This window comes from Cetorhinus maximus, chromosome 16 (genome assembly GCF_964194155.1).
Source record: "Cetorhinus maximus chromosome 16, sCetMax3.hap1.1, whole genome shotgun sequence".
NCBI lineage: Eukaryota > Metazoa > Chordata > Chondrichthyes > Lamniformes > Cetorhinidae > Cetorhinus > Cetorhinus maximus.
In genome coordinates, this window is record NC_135894.1 from 58,609,246 (window position 1) to 58,633,124 (window position 23,879).

Here is a 23,879-nt window from a genome sequence, read left to right on the forward strand (position 1 = left end):
TACAAAACTAATGGGATAAGAGTAATTAATAAAGCCTTAGTCGAATGGCATACCAAAGCTCACAACGATCCTCAAAGCATACATCATTAATCATCCACTTCACTGTTAGTGCTTCCCCAACCTGTACATGCAGAGTTTTATTAGTTCCTATTGCAGGGAAGCAAGTAGATCTATCAGGTCTAACTCACAAACACCGGCTGCATGAAATCAGAAGAGAACAAGCAAGTTGAGAAGATCATGCAGTGATGACAGACCTTTGGAGGGAGGTCCATTTTTTGGTCAGAAGACATAACGTAAGCAGCTTGTGTGTAGGCATAGCTTTTGTAGCGTTTAGAAGGTGAAGGAGTGCGTATGTGGACTGTGATCTAAAAGGGGGAAATTGGGAAAAGCACACAAACATTGTGGAAAGGCTGTCAGCAAGTAGAAAAATATGAAAACAAATATAAACTGAGTGAAGAAATCTTAGCAACACCGCAAGAAATCTACACAATAATACTGCTCACAACCAATGACTATTCTTATTGGAGGAAGATACAGAAGTACTGAAACAAATGAAAGGTGGAATTGAAACCTCCTTCATCATTATCATTAAAATCAGGGACGACAATTCACATGAGAAGAATCAAATGTCAATCTGTCTTTAAGATGAGCATATCAAGTTTTCACAGGCTGAGGTAAAAAAACATCAGCCTGAATTTTACGCTCCCCCACTGGCGGGTTTGTAGGTGGGTGGGGTAAGCATAAAATTCCTCGGATGGGCTTCCCATTGGTTTCCCCCCTGCCCTGACCTCTCTGCCATTTTACACTAGAGTGGACGAGACCCCGGACGCCCTGTTCATCCTTGCCCCAATTGAGACCCTTAAGTGGCCAATTATTGACCACTTAAGGGCCATTTCCCACCCAGCCTCAATTTTTAGTCTGGCAGGAGGAGTTCCTAGGTATGGCGAAGCCCAAAAATAATCGGGTTCCTGCCTTGGGTGGGAAGGGAGCTGGTGGGGAGCGGGGACACCCATCAGCACACCCCCTTTAAATTCAGGCATCCCCCCCTTAAGGTCCGGCAACCACAGGACCTTCCTGCCTCCTCCAGCCTCTCCCTTGACAGTCCGATCCTCCACTGTCCATGCCCTCAGGCCTCCCCTACCCTCCCTGCCCTGAGGCCTCCCAAAACTTACCTTTTCCTGGAACCCCAGGACTTAGGCTCTGGGGACTGTATGCTTCAGGCACTACAGGGACTAGAGAGCTGCCGGACAATCTGACTTCCTCCTGAGTGAGGGGTGGAAGGCCCACCTGCAGTCAATTAATGCTAGTTGGAGCGTGAAATCATTGGGAAGTGTAGACAGTGTTGCCGGGGATGTGTTCCCCACCAACTCTTCTGATGGCTGGAAGGGAAACCCTGCCATCCTAAAAATCCTGGCCCTCATTTCTGTATGGCACGCCAATCAGCAACCTTGTTGAAAGCCAAGTACCTTCAGATTAGTAGATCCTGGGTTGGTGGGACAACATTTAATCTCCCAGAAATTACTATCATTTCTAAAACTGTTAAGTTTATATCTCATAAAGTAAGACCTAACCAATCAAAAAACCCTTAAACATAATCATCTCACTGTATGAAATTACTGGCGTCTGAGAATGGCTGTTATATGAGTTAACAGAATGTATGCAGATTTTGAAAATTTATCAATCATTTGCCTACAGAAGCTTTTACAGTTGCGGTAACAGGACAATCATATAATCTGATTAATCAGGTGACCTGGCCAATAATTATTTCTCAACCATAAGCAGGGAAAAAACAAAATATTTGGTCATCTAACTACGCTTGTGCGTAAATTTGCTGCCACACTAGCCTACACTACAACAATAATTACACTTCAGAAATGCTTCATTGGCAGGAACAGGCTCTGAACAATCAATGAATCTGAAATGTGCTTTAAAAAATGCAAGCTCTTTCCTTATTATTGGAGTATTTTTTGAGTACTAAATTAATCACATATATCTTTATCTGTATTACTGTACTTGATATTTTTGCTAAACTTAATAGATTAAGGCTGGGATTTTCATGCCCCGTCATGGCAGGACCCGTTGCGGGAGATTTGACGGTCAGAAGTCCATTGACTTTGGAGGGACTGAACAATCCTGGCGGTGGGCGGGGCTGGAAAATCCTGCCCTAAGACTATTCCAGACAGAGTGATATTCCACCATAGAAGCTAAAACATACTGCACTACAGAGCAGCTACACAAGGCTTGCACCGCTTAATTTTCAATTTCTAGCATACTGGTAGCAGATGCATCAAGCAGAGGTCAGGCACATTCATACAGAAATAAACGAGACTGGTCAAGAATTAACTCTAGTTCATTCTTTAGCACATTTCCATGACTCATTCATTTCATAGCAACAGCATTGCAGGAGGAGCTCATCACCTGTTCTCCTCTTGACTGGTTAGTGCATAATTGCAAGACATTAGCAAAGAGAAAACAGAGGGGAGTTATCCTCAAATGAATTCTATGAATCTCTGTACCAGTCAATGTGTCATAAATTAATTGAGTATATTCAAAAATATTACACATTATTTTCATCAGCCTCTGTGCAATTCGTACCGGAGTTCCAAACTCAACCTAAGAGATTTATTTTGGACTATTCAATTCACTATCAGAAATACAACTCTCACTAACAACTATAATCTTCCCTTTTGTCAAGTGGCAGGTTAAATACCAATTTCTTTATTATTAGTTTTGGCATGCTAACAAAATCCCAGAAATGTGTCATTTTGAAATGTGCACTTCCCGATCATGTTCGTGGGAAGGAAAAAAGGTAATCGTACTGCACCTGCAATAATGATTCTTGAACACATCTCACGTTGCTAATGAGCCACTTAACAAGTATAAATGACAAGAAGATTGTTCATGCTGCTATGGAGAGTGCAATATTGGTGCAAAATGGCTCAGTGTCACGTCTGCAAAGCTTATTTTAACCATGAGCTACTATATGTGCATATGCACTACAATTACTGCCTTAAAGTTGCATATTGATTGATTTAAATAATTCAACATTTGTCAACTAACTTCAATGATTCAGACTGTGGCTCAGTTCATAGCACCCTCGCCTTTGAATCAGAGGGTTGTGGGTTCATGTCCCACTCCCGGAAACCAAGAACTGTGATTGTACTTGAAAGAGTTGCAATCTGTGACTGTTGATAACTCGAAAGAGTTTCAGATGAGGTGCTGAATCCTCCTGTGTAACAAGACAGGGTATTGAACCCTTGCAAAAACAATTGGTCCAACTGTCTCACAATCAATCATTTAAATGAACTCTTTGTTCCCCCCACCCCCAATGGGCATTAATGAAAGGAAAGCCCCATTACCAACGCCATAGAAAATATATCTGCTAGGAGAACTCTCGGGTGCACATGAGAAACAGCAGCCTTCCACCAGCTCTGCTCACATGATTGAACAAGTCACTAAACATTAATTTAAGAACACTTGGGTAACAAAAAAATTCGCTACAATATGGTGTTTTGAATTAACCTTTATCACATTTGGGACTTTTGATGAAAATAAATTAGAATCTAAGTTAGTTAGCCTGCATTATCAGAATGTCACTGATAAAGAGGATAGGGGAATATTGTCAAACTTAACTCAGTGATAGCACTTTAGCTTCTGAGTCAGTCCATTATGAAAGTCAAAGACCCACCCCAGAGACCCGAACTCATGACTGAAGCTGACATTTCAGTGCAGTAATGAGGAAGTGGTGCCCTGTTGGAAGTGCCATCTTCTGGATGAAATGTTAAAGTGTTAAAAGATTCCATGGCACCATTTCAAAGCAGACCAGAGGAGTTCAAGTCAATGTTTATCCCTCAACCAACATTACTTAAATATATTTGCCGCAAAATGTGGCTCCATAGTGCCTGTAGTTTTGAGGCTATGGGTGCCAGCTTGGTCCATAAATGGCAACGCACCAATGATTGACCAGGTGGCAGTTCTTGGATATCTGAAAAGAGAAATGCACAAGGGTAGGGTTGCAATGACGGAAAAGTGGAAAGAGATACATGCTTAAACCATCTGCAGCTTGTATATCAGAAGATATTGTGAGATGGGGGGAGAAGTAGGGTGTAAGAAGATGCATGAGGTAGGAACATTCCATCATCATCAATGGTTTCAGCCCCTTCGCTGGCAATGGATGCACTGGGGATTACCAGCACTCTCTCCTCCATAGGGTTGAGCATGGGCGCACACCAGCTGCGCATTCACTTCTCAGAAAAGCAGACTGAACAGGATGGAGCACTATCAGTAGATCCCTGACCTGTTTGGATGCAATGTGCTGCGTTGCTTCTCCTTCTTGTGCTGCTCCCTGACTTTCATCCAATTCTTCCTGATCTGATAATGCATTTTCTTGTTGCTGTGCCTCTTATAACTCCAGTCATCTCTACATTGCCATGTTATGCAGAATACAGCAAAATATAATGATACAGCCCATTTTATCTGGGCCACATTATAAGGATACCCTTAGGTTAGGGGTTCCCAAGCTGTGTGTCACGACCCCTAGTAGGGTGATGGGAAGAACAATTAGGGTTGCGAGCGGAGACACAGAATTGACAGTCCTGGGATCGGCCGCGAGGCCTCTTTAAATATTTGTAATTTTTTTGCCTGTGGCTATGGCCTAATCCAATGAACTCTGAGGCCCAATTGTTGACACCGACAGAGCCTGCATAATGGTAGGTGTCTTAGTTGTTTTTTTTTTGTGCTTGTATCCCTGCTATTTGAACCTTCACCCCACTCAAGAACTCTCTCCCTGCGCTTGAATTTTCACTCTGGGGTTGCACCAAAGCATTAGATTGGGGTCATAGAAAAAAAACATTTGGAAAGCACTGCCTTAGATTGCTCAAGGCACCTATATCCCGACTTGAGCTACCCGCCTTGGTAGCAAAAATCTGGCCCAAAGTCTCAAAAGTCAAGGGAGTGGCACCAAAATGAACATACAGAGGCATAGTTTTAAAACATATTGGCAGAGGCTTATTTTGGTTGGTTGTGTAGAATAGGTGACAAGAGAATTGATAGCTCATTTTACACTCCGCTCGAATTTCTTTTCCATTGACTTCGATGGAGAGGAAAATTGGCCAGACTACAAAACTCATTATTGCCCAACATAAATTTTCTGCTGATATATTTAAAAACTGTGCCCAAGACAAATTTATACCTCTACGTTCCTTTGTGTATATTAATGCCATATAATTTTCAGTAAAGTACTGTTAATCCTTTATCTAATTAACTCATGTTTCAATGCTAGTCCCAATTACATGCACTCTATTTTATTCTTTCCACACATTTCACTATTTTATTCTTCCTACCTCCCATAATATTTCCATATTATTCCAGTCAGACGTAAACAGTAAGAGCAGCTTCTGAATAGACAATGTAATCAAAATTTCCACTAAACCACAGCAGTAGTCACTATGAAGATTGACTGCCTTATGTTATGGTTCTAATACAACATATTTCACCTGAACATTTCTCAGAGGAAATCATTATTTTGGAATGAAAATACCATTACCATATCACACTTGCTGCCATCTTTTAGGCTGATACTTAAAAGTGATCATATTAGTTCACTACGCTTAGTTATGTTTTGAACAGGATAATTTAAGAGATCTGAAAGGCTTAAAACTCCCATTCCAATCCCATTTCTGTATTATACAACGGTCATTTATTTTGTTTGGGTATTGTTGTATTGTATTGTATCTCATCCGCCTGTTAAAATAAATGTAAGGACTCCTATGAAAGCTGCACCATCGATTTCTGATAAAGTAAATGGTTACCATGGCAACAAAATACGCACCACCACCTACCAAGAAACCAGAACACAATCTCAAAAATGTGAAGCAAATCACAAACAACAAAAAGCAATTTTTAGAGCATATATAAACATTCAGAAAAGTATTAATGGATATTTAAATTTCTTTATTAATCATAGGCCCACATCCCAAACATGGATTTCTGACAAGATATACAAACCATGCAGGGCCTCTGCCAGGAACACTTTGCAACCGCTAGAAATTTTATGTAAACAGCCCAGAACAATTTGTACTAATTTCATTCTCACCTGTGGGGAAAGCACCTAGTCTTGTTTAGTACTTCCGTGGCCGAAATCGGGGCACCAGCATGTGGACAAAATATTAATTGATTTCACCTTTTAAGGAGGTAAGAAAATCTCTGCTGCAGTTCAGAGATTCATGAACATGGAAATGCTTTATGTTCCCTTGATTCTCTCTCTGGCAGTCCCTCGAAACGAGGAGTATGTTTGCCACTGAGTACATCCCATGGCAAGAGCCTACATATGGCATATTTTAACATGGGAATGCTGTTGCACTGCAGCTGCCACACTGTTCTGACTGACCAGGAGACTCTCCCACTCCTACCACCTGCCATAAGTATAATGGAAGAATTTTGTTTAGCCACATCATTAATGCACTTCCAAGACCATCAAGCCCCTTCAGGGTGGGGGGCAGAACCGTAAAATGCAGTGAGCTGTTCAAAAGTCCATTGACTTTGGTGGGACTGTAAAATCCCACCGGCATAAAATTCCGGCCCTGGAGTGGGACTCTAACCCTGAGCTTTAGGTTCAGAGACAGGGATGCCACCCACTGTGCCACAAAACCCCCTCCTGTTCCCTTGACAAAAGTATGCAATGTTTCAGTGTTCCAAATGCTCAAAATGCCAGCTTTGCTGATAATAAACTGTGGACGCCACATGTAAACTTAGAACATGCCAAACTCTTGGCATTCAAAGGGTTAAGCGTGAGCACAGTGATTACTCTTGAAGCATACTTAACAGGTACTTTAGGTCAAGTTTTTAAATCATCACCTGCTGGGAGAAATGCTGCTTTTGCAGCATCTCTCTTTGTTCTTCCTGAGTGACCTTTGGCTGTCGTGGCAGGGTTTCAACCTCCTGGATGGCTTCAATGGTTACTTGCTGGGGCAGAACCTGGAAGAGCGACGTGATGTACATAATGATGGACTTCTTGTCCGGTTGTGCAGTTGCAATGTCTGTAAAAAGAAATTGTGTATTTTTTTTTTAAAAAAGGTTTGTTTACTTGCACTTCTAATGTAGGGAGATACAGGCTGTTACACAGCAAGAATCAACCAATCAACCCATCAGGAAGTAGACAGCCTAATGAACATGGCAATTCTAGATGCATGTCCTCCAGAGACTAATTAGAGCAATGTGAGATAGCTCTACACTTCAAACTATCAGGCTTGCATACAAATGAAGATGGTACATAATTTCACAATGGTTATTATTTTCTTTCCTCAGGCAAAGCCAATTCTGTCACCGCTCTTTGAAAAAAAGCTGGCTGCAGACATTTCATATTTCACTGATTGTTATTATAAACAGACCTCACAGAAACAATTTGCCACATACTGAAATGCCAAATCCTTTGAAGTTTAAAGTGGTAATGTAGATTTGGGTTCAACACAACAATTACAATCACAATATGCACAATTGAGAACAAATGTTCCTGCAAGCATTCCTGAACCAGTAGGGTATTTAAAAACATGCATAAAATAAAGCCGTCATTAATTTAATATTCCGCTCATTATTTGTTATGTGACAAATAAATGAATGTGATTCCATTCCTATGTTGTCTTGAGAATGAGTTTCATGTTGCCTGGCTCAAGCAGTGATTCTCAAAAGTGGGTTGCAGAGCCTCATTGTTCTTGAAATTTTTGTCAGTGACTTCACCCACCCCTTTCCTTCAGTCATCTACTCTTTGCTGGGGTAAAGTTCCATAAGTGTTTGAGCAATCAATTCCTTGTCCAAATGGTCATTATTCTTGACTGAGCCTCAATAGTAACTCTCAGCAGCCTGTTCTACCACAGTAGGCCACCATAACCAATACCAACCCTGCATAGGCCAGTGGCCAGCAGCCAGCAGTCAAAACCAGGAACACTGGTTGATTTTCCCATCCTAAATCTGGGACCTAGACATCAGTTGTAGCACACTATCACTAACTTGCTGAGATCCTCAGCCCAGATGATCAACTCTGAGACTTTCTCATTTAACGTAGATAAATAATCTGAGCCATCAGAGAACTTAAAATATACTTCTCACCTCCCATCATATCACAACTTTTTTTTATGTAGAAATGGATTTTACATACTATATAACTGAAACTGGAGAATTCCTTTTACAGAACAGTTGATGTCTTCTTCAAACTGACTTGTCATTTCAGTAACAAAACTGAATTATCGTAAGAGTTTCTGAAATTAATGTAAAAGGAAAAGACAGACAATTCTATGATTTTGTTTCAACCAAGCAGTCTCTGACTTCCATTGTCTCTGATTGTGTTCTTGATGTCAAACAATCTAGCATCAGTGACACTAGAGGCATCACACACTCCAGATAAGCTTTGTTGGGTGAAGCTGACTAGAAAAATCAGGTGGGCAAAGGTAGCGTAGATGAAGAGTTCAGAGAATGTTTTCAGCATAGTTTCTTAGAACAGGAAGTTCTGGAGCCAACCAGAGAGCAGCCTATACTATACCCGGTATTGAGCAACGAGATAAGATTAATTGATAACCTCCTGGTGAGGGAGTCCCTAGGTGGCAGTGATCATAATATGATTGAATTTTACATTAATTTTGAGGGAGAAACGAGTGCATCCAAGACTAGTATTTTAAACTTAAATAAGGGCAATTATGAGGGCATGAAAGCAGAGCCAGCAAAAGTGAGCTAGCAAATAAGGTTAAGGGATATGTCAATAGAAATTTGGTGGCAGGCATTTAAAGGGATATTTCAGAATACACAGAATGTATACATTCCAATGAGAAAGAAAAATTCCAAGGGGAGGGCCCACCATCCATGGTTAACTAAAAAAATTAAAGACAGCATCAAACTTAAAGAAAAAGCATATAATTACACAAAGGCGGGTGGCATGTCATAAGATTGGAAACAATATAACAAATAGCAAAGATGACAAGAAGATTAACAAGGGGGGGAAAATTACAGCATGAGAGAAAGCTAGCTAGTAATATAAAGACGGATAGTAAGAGCTTCCATAAATATTCAAATAAGAAAAGAGTTAAAGTGAGCGTTGGTCCTATAGAAAGTGTGTCTGGGGAATTGATAATGGAAAGTAGGGAAGTGGTGGATGAATTAAATAGGTATTTTGCTTCGGTCTTCACTATAGAGGATACAAGTAACATCCGGAAATAGCTGTAAGTCAGGAAATGGAGTGGAGGGAAGAACACGGGAAAATTACAATCGCCAGGGAAGTGGTATTGAGCAAATTGTTGGGGCTGCAGGCTGACAAATCCGCAGGTCCAGATGGACTTCACCCTAAGGTCTTGAAGAAGTGGCTACTGAGATAATTGGTGCACTGGTTTTAATTTTCCAAAATTCCCTAGATTCAGGGAAGGTTCCATAAGATTGGAAAATAGTGAATGTAGCTCCTTTATTCAGAAAGCAGGAAACTATAGGCTAGTGAGCCTAATGTCTGTCATAGGGAAAATGCTAGAAGCTATTTGTTATAGAGTTGATTTTCCAGGCAACTTTTCTTGGGGTGGAAACAATTAGCTTTATTTACAAGGCACCAGCGTTAAGACCGATGTAGTTGGTACAGCTGAGTTATTTAAAAATCCCAGAGGGAAACTTTAAACAACTGTCATAGCCTATAATTTTAAGTGTTATGTTTGAGATGCGACTCTAAATGCAGGAATCAGACCACCAATTCTTGGGGTTTTACATTAAACTAAATGAAACATCTTATTAATGTACACAAGTTAAAATATATATACACATGGCTTCAAATTACTACTATCATAACGTTTAACAAATTCCCAAACTAATCTTCATTAAGGTAACAGCAACCCATAGACTTAACTAAACACCAGGCAAAGCATTTTCGCCTTATGAATTCAAAATGAGGTTCTTTTCACTTTGGTTCCTGTGGAGACAGTTGGAGGCTTACAGTTACTTTTTGATCTCACATTGCCTTTTCCCTGCACACCCGAAAACTGAAGTTATACCTATCACTGCCCATTGAATGTAAATTCTCATTGTATCACCAGCCTCTTCTAGCAATAAAACCCCTTTCATAGTACCAATTTTATTAGTAATATAAACAAATTGCTTGCCATCTGCTAAATAGGTGTCAGTTTTCACCCCATTTCTTGAATGCTCTATTCAAAAAATGCAAATGCACATTATCTCATCCACATATCAAAACTAGTACACATCAAAGCACCCAGGCTAGCAGGCTTTAATCCAATTAAGACACACCCACAGGCTAAACCTCTATTTTAAAAGAAAAATCTTTTCCAGTAATATTATATACATTAATAGCTTCATGACAAGCAGCAGCAGCTACATGTGTGCATCTAACTCTATAACTAAGGATCTCTCTCCTTGAGGTTCCCCGCGCTGCTATAACATTAGTTTACACAGATCATGTGATCATACAACCCAGGATTATTCTTAAAGCTACAGTCCTAACGTTTATCAAAACTATAATTACTATATTCCTCCCCTTTAACTTTTCTGTACATTTTGTATTTACAAGGATATTTATCTCATGACATTACAATATTTACATGAGTCATGAAATTACAAGTTCAGTCTTTCAGGTGGTTTCCTGATCCCTGTGGAACATTGTAGCTCCTTGACTTCCTATTCTTCGACAGGAACCACATTCTCTGGAACCGCATTTACATGAGGTACCTCATTAGGCACAGGCAGTTCAGTGTCTTCCACTCCGACAGAGACATCGGGCATGTCTATCCTTGGTTGAGCAACTTCAACAGGAACCACAGTTCAGCAATGGTTACAGATGGAAGATCATTTTGTTGGACTGTCTCCCTTCTTCTTAAATGATCCACATTCCTACGGGTGATCTGACCCTCCACTTCCATGTGGTATGACAATGGTCCAGTCACAGAGCTTACTCTACTAGGTAACCACTTCGGTCTTCCACTGAAAATTCCTTACATATACTGCTTCTCCAACAGTAAATTGTGGCTCATGATTATGTAAATCATGAGTCGCTTTTTGGTTCCCTTGACTTTTCTCCAGCTTCCCCAAAAATGGGAAGTATCAGGCTTAGTGTTGTTCGAAGACAACACCTCATCAATAATTCTGCAGGTGTTGCACCTGTCATAGTGTGGGGGGTTGTTATGTAGTGAAATAGGAAACAAGCAAGTCAAGTTTCTAACGATTCACTTGTTAACTTTTTAATTCCCACCTTTTATTGTCTTTTTGGAACCTTCTTCCTTTTTGTCTTCTTCTTTCTACCACAGGGTTTAGTCTCAGCCTTCTTTTTGGCTTCACTGCTGGCCAGATTTCTCTCAGGTGAAATCTCAACTTGTCTTAGTTCAGTAGTTGTGCTACCCATGATTTCAAGATCTACTTGCATCTTGGAAAGATCTACAACTTTGTTTTCAAGGTCTCTTTAGTTTCATTCAGCTGATCCTTCAGCTCTTCCATCTCCTTCTTGTATCTGTTGGCTTCCTACTGGAACCTTGAACATTGCTGCGTCTTTTCTGCAAACTGGTTCTTCACTTTGTTCAGAGTGACATTAAATTCTTCCTGTTTCTCTTCATAATTTTCCAGAGGTACAAACTTTGATCTGAGGGATCCTTGTAGTGTGTGAAGGTCTTTCAACAGGTTTTCCTTTTCCTTGCGAAGCTCACTCGCTTCACCTTGAGTTCTGTCATTCAGCAGAATCTCCTTCAGTTTCTTCTGATGTTCTTCAGTGTCGTTATTTAAGACAGTCTTAATTTCTACTGAATGGCTACATATTCCTTTTTTATCCAGTTACAGTCTTTGGACTCTCCAGGCTCTTTCTGAAGTACCTTGCCTTGTTCCTTTTCTAACTCAGAAACTCTTCCTGCTTCCTTTTGAAATCTCACTGGCCAATCAAGATTAATTTCCCTCAACCAATTTCGACCTAGAAGGCTTGGTCCTCTATCTTCGGATACCATCATTGATAGTGGTGCTGTTTGGTGTCTATAATAAACAGTGAATCTGGTGATACCTTTTACCTGGATTTCTTCGCCTGTGCACATTTTCAACTTGGCAGAGGTTTGTTCCAAATTTAATTGTTGATTACCTTTATTTAAATATCTGAAAGTGTGTTCCCCTACTACAGTGGTAGAAGCACCCGTGTCTACTTCCATTTTTAAGGGTTTACCAATGTGCAATGTGACAGTAACTGCCTCTGTCTTCCCAACTTTCACATCGAATAAAGAATAAATGTCCGAATTGGTTGCTTCCGGCTCTTCCACACTAAATACTTCATCGGACTTCGTTTGTTGCCTGGAAGCCTGTTTTAATCTCGTTTGCAATGTTTCAACATGTGCCCACTTCTGTGACAAAAATAACATTCCACCTTTTTAAATTGCCAATCGTTAGGAGTACGATAGTTTCCACGTTGATAAAAATGAGTTTTCACTTTTGCCTCTAAGCTGTGGGTGCTGTGTTCTGCTTCGCGGCAGAGTGCCAGCTTTTCATGCCACAATCAGCTGACTGTTGCCGCCCAACTAGGAAAATGGCATCATTTTGCGCACCTTGAATCGCTTGTGCATCCCATACCGCTTTCCATTGCAAGCACTATTTCTAAAACTTTCTTAAAATCAAGATCAATTTTAGTCAGCAATCTTTGCTGAATAGCATCCTCTTGCATGCCACAGACCAAACGGTCCCTGAGCCTATCATTCAGGATTTCACCAAAATCACAATATTTGTTTTAATTTTGCCACGTAGGTTGTAATGGTCTCTCCCAGAGGTCTATTCCGTGAATTGACCCTGAACCTCTGCATTGTGACTGAGGGCTTGGGTTGGAAGTGTCCCTTAACAAGGTCTACTAATTCACTGAAGGTCATTGAATCAAGGGTACTGGGGGCCGTCAAGCTTCAAATTAAACTGCTGGTCTTTCTCCCACAAATACTCAGGAGAATCGCTCTCCTCTTTTCCTCAGTGATTTTGTCGGCTTGAAAGTAGAATGCAAGATGTTCTATATATTGAGACCAGTCGCCTGTAGCTGGTTGAAAGAGATTGATTCTGCCAAACTGTGGCATCTTGGATGAGTATATCTTCCTTTCTTTTTAATTATCATAGATACTCACAATCACTGGGCGAGGGACAATATCGGATCTGATTTATCCTTGTTGCTAGTTTGTTATAGAATTGATATTCCAGGCAACTTTTCGTGGTGGAAACAATTAGCTTTATTTACAAGACAGCAGCTGCAGCTACATGTGTGCATCTAACTCCAAACTTAAAGAAGAACTCTCTCCTAGTGATTCCTTGCGCTGCTAACTCATTGGTTTACACAGATCATGGGATCTTACAACACAGGATTATTCTTAAAGCTATAGTCCTAACGTTTATCAAAACTATAATTATTACACTATTATTAAAGATGTTATAACAGGCACTTAGAAAAATTCAAGGCAATCAGGCAGAGTCAACATGGTTTTGTAAATGGGAAATCATGTTTAAGCAATTTATTGGAGTTCTTTGAAGGACTCACATGTGCTGTGGATAAAGGGGAACGAGTGGATGTACTGTACTTCGATTTCCAGAAGGCATTTCATAAAGTGCCACATCAAAGGTTATTGCAGAAAATAAAAGCTCATCATGTAGGGGGTAACATATTGTCATGGAAAGAAGACTGGCTAGCTAACACCAAAGCAGAGAGTTGGCATAAATGGATCTTTTTCTGGTTGGCAGGATGTGACAAGTGGTGTGCCACAGGGATCAGTGCTGGGGCCTCAACTTTTTACAATTTATATAAATATCTTGGATGAAAGGTCCAAAGGAATGGTTGCTAAATTTGCTCATGACACAGAGATAGGTAGGAAAGTAAGTTGTGAAGAGGACATAAGGAGGCTACAAAGTGACATGGATAGGTTAAGTGAGTGGGCAAAGATCTGGCAAATGGAGTATGACGTGGGCAAATGTGAAGTCATTCATTTTGACAGGAAGAATTAAAAAGCTTACTATCTAAATTGTGGGAGATTGCAGAACTCAGATTCAGAGGGATCTAGGTAAGTATCCTAGTGCATGAGTCACAAAAGGTTAGTATGCAGGTACAGCAGGTAATTAGGGAAGCTTTATAGAATGTTATCAATTATTGTGAGGGGAATTGATTAAAAATGTAGGGAGGTTATGCTTCAGTTGTACAGGGCATTGGTGAGGCCACAGCTGGAATATTGTGTACTGTACTGGTCTCCTTATTTAAAGAAAAATGTAAATGAGTTAGAAGCAGTTCCGAGAAAGTTTGCTAGACTAATACCAGGAATGGGCAGGTTGTCTTATGAGGAAAGACTGGACAGGTTAGGCTTGTATCGACTGAAATTAAGAAGAGTACGAGACCACTTAATTGAAACATTTAAGATCCTGAGGGATCTTCACAGGGTGGATGTAGAGAGGATGTTTCCTCTTGTGGGAGAATCTCGAACTAGGGGTCACTGTTTAAAAATAACGGGTCACCCATTTAAGACAGATGAGGAATTTTTTTTTCTCTCAAAGTGTTGAGCCTTTGGAGCTCTCTTCCTCAAAAGGTGGTGGAAACAGAGTCTTTGAATATTTTTAAGGCAGAACTAGATAGATTCTTGATTAACAAGGGGTGAAAGGAAAGAGAGGTAGGCAGGAATTTGGGGTTAAGGTACATTCCAGATCAGCCATGATCTTATTGAATGGCGGAGCAGGCTCAAGAGGCCGATGGCCTACTCCTGCTCCTAATTCGTATGTTTGGAATTGCAGTCCATGGCTTTGGATATTAAATTTTCTTCTATCCATAGAGGGAATGACATTTGAGCATTAATGTGCTTTTGGTAATGCTTATGGATTTCCACGGCAGAACGACAAAATCACACATGTAAATTTACATCAGCTGCAGGAGCAGCATAACTTGCACTTGCATAGTTGGTTTAAAGTCACCTTTCCAACCTCTAGGCATTTATACTTTACCCATTTGTCTGCTTTGTGGTTGGATCTTTTTTAATGGGAATGGTGTCTCTCCTATTTTTCAGACAAAATGGTGCTGGGACATAAGTCTTAAATGGCGGTAATGCTGTACACTTGGCATCTAAATCAACAAAAGGCTATCAAACTGTGCTGCAACAAATGTCAACTGCTGATGGCCTCAACATGTAAGTCAGCTGAGCAATTCTTTTCTCAGCTGGGACTTCTGGCATGGCAGATCTGCATCACTCTGCCAGGCAATGGTACATTTGTATCAGAATGCCACCACCTCTTTTCCCTCTAAATTACAGCAGTATCTTCAGCAGTGTGCAGGAAATTGTAGCTGTCTTTTTTATTCCGTCTAGAAGGAAGACTCAAAAGGTGCAAAAGCTAAACTCTATGGAATATCACTTGGAATACTGGTGATGTGGTTCAGGTACACAAACCTTGTTGATAAGAGTTCAGCCATTACATAAAAAAACAAATACAAGAAATTATTCCACTTGTTAAAAGTTCATCTATCGATACCTTGAAAATACAAGCTTGGATAAACCAAAGTGATCATTTCAGTAAACAACTGACCTCAAAGCAACCCAGCAAATTGTATAGTTTGCGTACAGTCTGTACAACAATACACTGTCACCCATTAAATCATTGCAAAATACTAAGAACACCACAATCCTTTCACAGTTAGGATTCAAACAATGACCATCTGTTTACATATTTAATTATTTGCACCAGTTTTTGTTTTAAAGCTATAGTTATTGATTTGATGTCCACCCATTTACTAGCAATGTATAAAAACAGAATTATGTTGGTTACATTTAAGATGCAGTGACTAATCAAGGTCTTTGAGAAAATTTCTTAATATTCCCAGTGAAACCTAATTATGAACTTAATCATCCTTAAATGCAGTATTAAATTAGAGTATCTTTATTCAAAAACCCTCTAGGGTTACAGATAAACATATGGCCACCATCTTAGATTTTGAGCAATATTTTACAACATAATCGCATCTTTAAAAATGAGAATGAGAGTGTTACAGATTGAGAGTTTTTTCAATTCTATTCAATTACTGGTGCTAAGTACTAAGTGTCCCCTGACAAAAGAACTGACTAATGGACTGCACTTTGTGGTTCTAAGGCAAACAGACCAGAAAGATCCAAGCTTAAATTCCTGATTTGTGGAATCAGATCTCAGTGAAGGTAGTGATAGGAGAATTCACCGATTTCATTCCCCTAAATGGCAAGCTAAAGCTTAGTTGCCAGGAACTAGACATGCTTGAAAGTGAATGATCACATTATTGGGCTCAGTTTTAAGCCATTCATTGTTAAGCAGCCTATTGTAACTTGGAGGGATATGGAGGGTGAGGGACATTTTAGTCAACAGTTGAAAACCAGGGGGCAGGTCAACTGCCCCACTGACACCCAAGGAACATCTCAAGCAAGCCTGTAAAAGGGCAGGTAGCCTGTCCACCTGAAACAGAAGAAGGGCCATTTAAATAATAAAATTATTTCCTAAACTTGTTCCAATTTTCAGGTATAAATGATAGGTGGCTCAGCTGTACCATGGTTGTTGGAGGGGGTGGGGGGTGCAGGCGGAATAATGGGATACAGTAGTGATAGCATTTTCTATAGTTAGGAAAACAGACAGTTGTTTCAGTGGCCACAATGTGAATCCAGGATGGCATGTTGCCTCCCTGGTTTCACGATCAAGGATGTCATTGAACAACTGCAGGTCAGTCTAAGGAGGGGAGTGAGGGGGTGGAGGGATGGTGAACAGCCAATGGCTGTGGTCCATATTGGTACCAATACAGCAGAGAAGGTTAAGGCGAGATTTGATAGAGGTCTTCAAAATCATGAAAGGATTTGATGCAGAAAATAAGGTGAAACTGGTTCAAGTGGCTGATGAGTCAGTAATCAGACGACACAGATTTAAGGTATTGAATTGCTTTCATTTGTGCTGTATCATTTTATGATTCTATAGTTGTTTTCGAGGCCCTCAATCAATGGAAATGGTAAAACACAAAGAAAACCGGGAAATCCTCTTCAAATTTGTAAATAGATTATATCTTAACACATACAACTTCAAAACATGAACAACTGTTCTCATGTACAGCCTCACCAGGTATCATGTCTGAACCCCAGTTCACTACATAATCAACAGAATTGATTAACATGCAGAATCTGCTACCAGAGCTCAACAAATTAAGGGGCAATTCATTACTATGGCATAGTAGATTGAAACAGCAATGCAATTGAAGCAATATCATGCAATGCACAGTCAAATGTCTAATCTCATCCTTGGCTTTACTCCTGCAGCATTGCCCTTAACGTTGAATGGGTTTGCTCCAGTGTAAATTAGATTTTAATGTGCAACCTAAGTGTCCAGTCCATAAATTACAAAAGTTTAGTCCTAATAAAGTTCAGGATATTTGACAGCTCAATTGTTTAAAAATAGTTAGTTTGCAATCTTGAATGTGCAAGACATTTACTGCTTCATTCAGGAATTCAATGCAAAGGAAGAGCTTGTAACTTTTTGTCTACATCAGTACAATTTGATTTCCTGTTGCATTGCATAGGGAAGTCAAGACCAAGTATTGTCTTCAGATGAAGAGATGTTTGCGCCTGGAAAATAAGTGGACCAGGGCATGCAGATGTATTTCAGCTCCCATTTTCACATAATGCATTCTGGGCCAGATTTTCAATGCAGGGCTGGGGACCTGAATTAATCCTGGGCCCAGAGCCCATGTCTAAGCTGTATCCCGATCGCAAAGCCATTTTTAAATATGTGGCCTAATTAGTCAGGAGATGAGCTCAGGGTCCAAATAGAGATGTTGAGCACCTCCAGGAGGCAGAGGTTGCCTACTGGCACTAGAGGCAAAGGTTAATGCTGCCTTTCCCAATTGAGTAAGCAGTTCCTTGGAAATGGAAGGAGGTGGACAGCGGCCTTGCACAAAAAGGTAGGAGCAGTGCTCGGATTTGTTTAAAAGACTACTACAAAAAAATATATTTGGGTCTCACGGCAAACCCAAAAGCTGTGCACTAACCTGCACAAGACAGGTCGGGCTTGCTGGAAAAAAAATTGGAAATGCCATTCTGCCCCACGTTGGTCCCTTAACAAGCTCCCTATGGAGCCCTAATGTGCATTAACACCTCCCGCCCGCTGTCCCAGAAGTGTTGGGATTCCAACACGATCTCCGTAACGGCTTCTGACCCCACTGACTATCCGGGCCTCTGTCTTTACTCTGAAATTTCCCCTATAATTTCCTATGTCCATACTTACAATGGCATCTACATACGTAAAATTTACAATTTGTAATGGAATTTTTATTGAAAAAAATATTTAAGAGGAAGTGCTTGCAGATTTAAAACAGAGAAACCTGTAATTTACAGACACCTTAGGCATGAGCATCAGCTGCCTTTTTTTGCAAGTGTCTTTATTTTTAAAATGGTCACTGTATGCACTGTACACATTTTCAATAGAATGGGGAAATTTTTACCCAGCATCTATAACGGCAGAGAAACGACTCTATCAATGTCCATCAGCATGGGGAGGGAATATGTTAAATTGGTGCTCCTTGGGGTCAGTGGAGATGGCGGGGGGCATTTCAAGGGCAGGGACACCCAGGGTGCTTATTCATAAATCTTTGAATGTAGCAGAACAAGTTGATAAAGTGGTTAACAAAGCTTGTAAATAGAGGCACTGGGTCATGCTAAACCTTTACAAATAACTGATGAGTCCTCAGCCGGGGTATTGTGTAGAATTCTGGGCATCACACTTTAGGAAGTATGTGTAGGGCTTGGAGAGCTAGGTTTAGCAGAATGACACCAGCAGTGAGGGACTTCAGGCATGCAGAGAGGTTGGAGAAGCTGGTATTGTCCTCCTTCCAGCAGAGAGGTTAAGCAGAGACTATGAATTATTCAACATTCTGAGGGTTTTGATTGACAAGATAGGGAGAAACAATTTCCTAAGGCATGTGAGTCAGCAACCAAGGATCATAGATTTAAAATGATTGGCAAAGGAACTAGATGGGAAATGAGATTTTTTTTCCCCCATGCAGTTGGGTTTTTAGGATCTCAAATGCACTGCCCGATAGTGTGATGCAAGCAGATTCCACAAGAACATTTAAAAGGAAATTCAATGTGCATTTGGAGGGTACTAATTTGCAAGATTATGGGCAAAAATTGGCATTTAGGACTACATTGGAGAGCTCCTTCAAAGAGCCAGGAAGGGCACAATGGGGCAATGGCCTTCATCTGCGCTGTAAAAGTCTATGATTCCTGAGAGAGAACAAGTATTCAATCCTAGAGTAACAGCAGTTTCTCTGAGTAAATGCCAAATCCACAAAAGCTATTGCTGCCTCCCACTGACCTGTATACACTGACCTCATGAGCTTTTAGTGGCAGAAAGGGGACGCGTTGCATGAGGAAGCACCAGTTATCATGATTCAGTTGCAAGAACCTCAAATCTGTTGGACAATTGCAAAGGCTGAGGCTCCTCCAAGTTCTGCCTTCTGGATTCCCACACCTGCCTTTCTTACAGTCATACCCTCATGTGCCTGACCATGGACCAAATCTGAAGAATTTAGCCTAAGGGGTGTGACTGCCTCCTGGAACAAAGTGTCTAGGTAAATTACCCCCACCCTGATGCATCTCAGTGTCTGAAGGGGATGCGGGGGGGTGGGGGCGGTGATGGGAATTAAAATCAAAGCAAAGTTTGCTTTTCAACAGTTTGCTTATGAATTTATCCCCCTTAAAATGCCAGCCTTGTCCTCTAGTTCGACTGCTGAAGAAAAAGTGAAACAGCTGGTCATGGTCTGCTTTATCTTAGACCTTTGGAATCCTAAAAACAGCAATCATACCATACTGCCTCTTAACTTTCTCTTTTTCAATGAGAACTTGCCCAATTCACAGAAATGCTCTTCATAATATAAACACTCCATTCTCTCAATCAGCCTGGTGACCCTCTTCCATATCCTTGTTATAGTTCTAATATCCTGTCTGCACTGTGGCGACCAGAACTGTATGTACTATTCTAATTGCAGGCACACCAGTGATCAATAATGTGGCAGGATTATCTCACTCATTTTTGATCCATCTGATTTGCTTTACTCACTGTCATCAAGCATTGTTACAATTGCTTTAAGTTATTGTTAATCAAACCTCTAGATCTTTACATTTACCACGCATGTTATTTTCTCTCCACTTGAGTTAATAATTCCTTTCCTAGATTTGTTGTCCCTATGTGAAAATCTTTGTATTTCAACTATATTGAATTTCATCTGCCACCTGTCTGCCCAATTCCCAAATACATTCAAATCCTCCAACTGCTTATCCTAATTTAACCATGCAATTCATGTCAAGATTGAAAGCTGTTCAACTAACTATAATGCAGTTTTCCAATTCTGTAATGGAATTATACGGACTGTTAAAAACTTACTTGAAACCAAGTAAATTAAATGTAATTTAAGTGGAAACGGGAAAAAAACAATCTATTTTAGAGCTAGCTTTCCAACTCAGTGAATAATAAATGAAACAGATTCCACTTGGACCAGCTTTTTAAAAAGAAAGGAAATACTGTACGGTTAAAATTTTGAAGTGCTTTTGTTTTAGCCTAAATAGTTATTACAGGTCACAAATCTGCATTTAGTGATTTGATAATGCAAGAAGATAGTCTGATATAAATATTTGTCTTGCTTTTTGTATATTTTACAATGTTTTAGAGATGCCATTATCCCACTTGCCACCCAAAGGCACACACTTTTATCCCATCAGCATTCCAAAATGGGTAATCTGTCAATTTATCTCCTGCTGTACAACAAATCAACATCAATGGAAATCATGCTGAGAGTGCTCGAGTATTAATAAATTCACTATTTAATGTCTCAAACATAGGACCGAAAATGTTAATAGGCTTTCTCCAATGTGATTCATGGAACTCTGATTGAAATATTTTCGAACCATTAATTTATTTTTACTCTAAATTATAGATTAGAGATCAATAGTATAACAACATAAAACAGTAAATGTCCAGGATTTTACACTTAAGCCCTCACCACCCAATCAAATAAATGGGGAAACTGAGGGTGGAAAAGCTGACATGTGGGGAGCCTCAACCAATGTTTATAAGAAATAAACAATTTTAAGAAAACAGCAAACAGTGCATGAGCAATAAGGATAGAGAAAAATACACAAAGGAAAGTAAGTGCTTCAGGAATTTTTTTGATATTCGAGATGAATAATAAAGTTGGCGAGGGTGACCCTGTATTTTTTGGACTTGGTCTATTTTGGTATTTTAAAAATTATTTGTGTTTATCTAATAAACCATTTATCTAATAAATCATTACCAACAAAGGCCACAATAGCTGAACAAAGTAAAGACAAGCATGAAATACTGATTGTGATGTCAAACCTAAGTTGTAAAAACATGAAGATCAGAGGAATAGGCAAAGACTGAGGAAGATGAAAAATTCAACATGCTCTATATGCTACTGGAGATGGGTTTGTGCAAAGGGCTGTGAGAGGAATTGTCATTTAAATTAAGTCAGAATGTAGGATGGTGCATTTGGAACTTAGAGGCAACAAGTGAGGAGGCATCAGAGAAACTATGACCACTAATCAAGAGATAAAAAGACTAAGTGAGAAAGAGAGAGACAGAGACAGATTTATGTTAGTACAAAAGTTTCATGAAGGCAGCTTTAGAAAATGAAGCAGATGCAGGAATTCACTTTCAGACCAAGGGCTGAGGGTTTCTCCTTATGACAAACGAATGTTTCTAAAATATTTCAACTAGAGTTCCGTGAATTACATTGAAGAAAATCTATTAATATTTCAGTCCTATAAGATGACATCTGAGACAGTAAATAGTGAATTGATCACTACTCTAGCACTCTCAGCATGATTTCCATTAATGATGATTTATTGTTCAGCAGGGAATAAATTAACAGATTACTCACTTTGAGTGACTGTTGATGAAATAAATATGGGCTAGGGTTGGGTAGGGGAGAGGTGGAGGAGCTGTACCTTTAAAGCATTATATATAATAATGGTTCCACAAATGTAGAGAGAAGGAGATGGACTCAGATTGCAACCATCAAAAGTTCAAGGTGGTAGCTATTGTTTAGACTTCCAGGAATAGTGGAGAAAACTGAGTGTAGGATCTACCCCCTCTATTCCACAAACCAATTTGGCGTGAATTGAGGATGAAAACAAGTTGGGGAGCCATGACATATGAACAAGGAGCAGGAGTAGGCCACTCGGCACTTTGAGCCTACTCCACCATTCAATAAGACCATGGATGATCTGTTTGTAACCTCCCAACTACCCCTGGCCACCCTTCTTTATCAAGAATCTACCAACTTCTGCCTTGAAAACATTCAAAGATCTGCTTCCATTGCCTTTTGAGGAAGGGAGTCAAATGATTCACGACCCTCTGAGGGAAAAAATTTCTTCTTAATTCTGTCTTAAATGGGTGACCCCTTATTTTTCAACAGTGACCCCAAGTTCTAGATTCTCCCACAAGAGGCAACATCCTTACCACATCGCCTCTGTCAAGACCCCTCAGGATCTTAAACGTTTTAATCAAGTTGCCTCTTACCCTTCTAATCTCCAGCGTGTACAAGCCTAGCCTGTCCAATTTTTCCTCATTAAATAACCTGCCCATTCCTGATATTAATTTAGTAAACCTTCTCTTAACGGCTTTGAAAGCATTTACATCTTTCCTTAAATAAGGAGACCAATACTGTGCACAGTATTCCAGATGTGGTCTCACCAATGCCCTGTACAACTGAAGCATAACCTCCCTACTTTTGTAATCAATTCCCCTCACAATAAATGATAACATTCTATTAGCTTTCCTAATTACTTGCTGTACCTGCATACTAGCCTTTTGTGATTCATGCACGAGGACATCCCTCTGAGCTCTGCAATCTCTCACTGTTTAGATAATATGCTTCTTTTTTTATTCTTCCTGACAAAATGGACAATTTCACATTTGCTCACATTACACTCCATTTGCCAGATCTTTGCCTACTCACTTAATCTATCTATGTCACTTTGGAGCCTTATGTCCTCTTCACAACTTACTTCCCTACCTATATTTGTATCATTAGCAAATTTAGCAACCAAACCTGCAATCCCTTCATCCAAGTAATTTGTATAAATTGTAAAAAGTTGAGGCCCCAGCACTAATCCCTGTGACACGCTACTTGTCACATCCTGCCACCGCTCCCTCAGGTCTGCATCAATCGTCCACTAAAACCTGTCGAGCCCAAACATAAATGGCACATTCATGACTAAAGAGCGGACAGAGTTAAAACATAAGTGAAATGGTAAACAAGAAGTGTGGGAGAAATTATACTACCCTGAGGAACCCCTGAGTTAATGGAGCAAAAGAGTTTGAAGTTTAGGGATTAATGGTCAGGACAGGGTGCAGTGATTTGAGAAGCAGCTTTAAAAGTATTTTTGTTTATAGCCCATATGACGGTAACTTCTCCAAAAATATCTAACAGCAGACCCTGTTAAGGGCTTTTGAGGTGTTCAAAGAAATGCTCACGTGTTCCAGAGCTGAGTTCCAGATGTATGGACATGGGCAACATCAGCAATAGAACAGTCATGGCAAAAATGATTACACTGACCAGGGATTATGCCCAAATTTTCAAGACACCAGATAATATTTTAAAGATAATGACAGCTGCAAAATAGCTCTTGGTAAATGAGTATATTTTTCAGAACTGATACACTGGTACATGATTTTCAGTTGATGCAAGAAGGCAATCACCAGCAGGAACCTGATGTGTTAAAGTGTTAGGTTTATCACCCCCACCCACTCTCAAAACTTAATGTAAACGAGTCAACTGCTCCATAACACCACTGGCGAATCTGAGCAGCACGCAGCCCGTGCATTTTGTATTAAATCATGCCCAC

At 40.0% G+C, this 23,879-nt stretch overlaps 1 protein-coding gene across 6 annotated transcripts in view; it reads right to left on the minus strand.

The window, feature by feature from the left end:
• Positions 1–23,879, minus strand: part of dmd (dystrophin) — a 1,945,510-nt gene that overhangs the window by 1,273,001 nt on the left and 648,630 nt on the right. For all 6 annotated transcript variants that reach the window (XM_078559857.1, XM_078559853.1, XM_078559852.1 and 3 more), the window contains exon 8: positions 6,856–7,037. In XM_078559857.1, the coding sequence (XP_078415983.1) occupies positions 6,856–7,037 (182 nt within the window). The remainder of the gene's footprint in view (positions 1–6,855; positions 7,038–23,879) is intronic.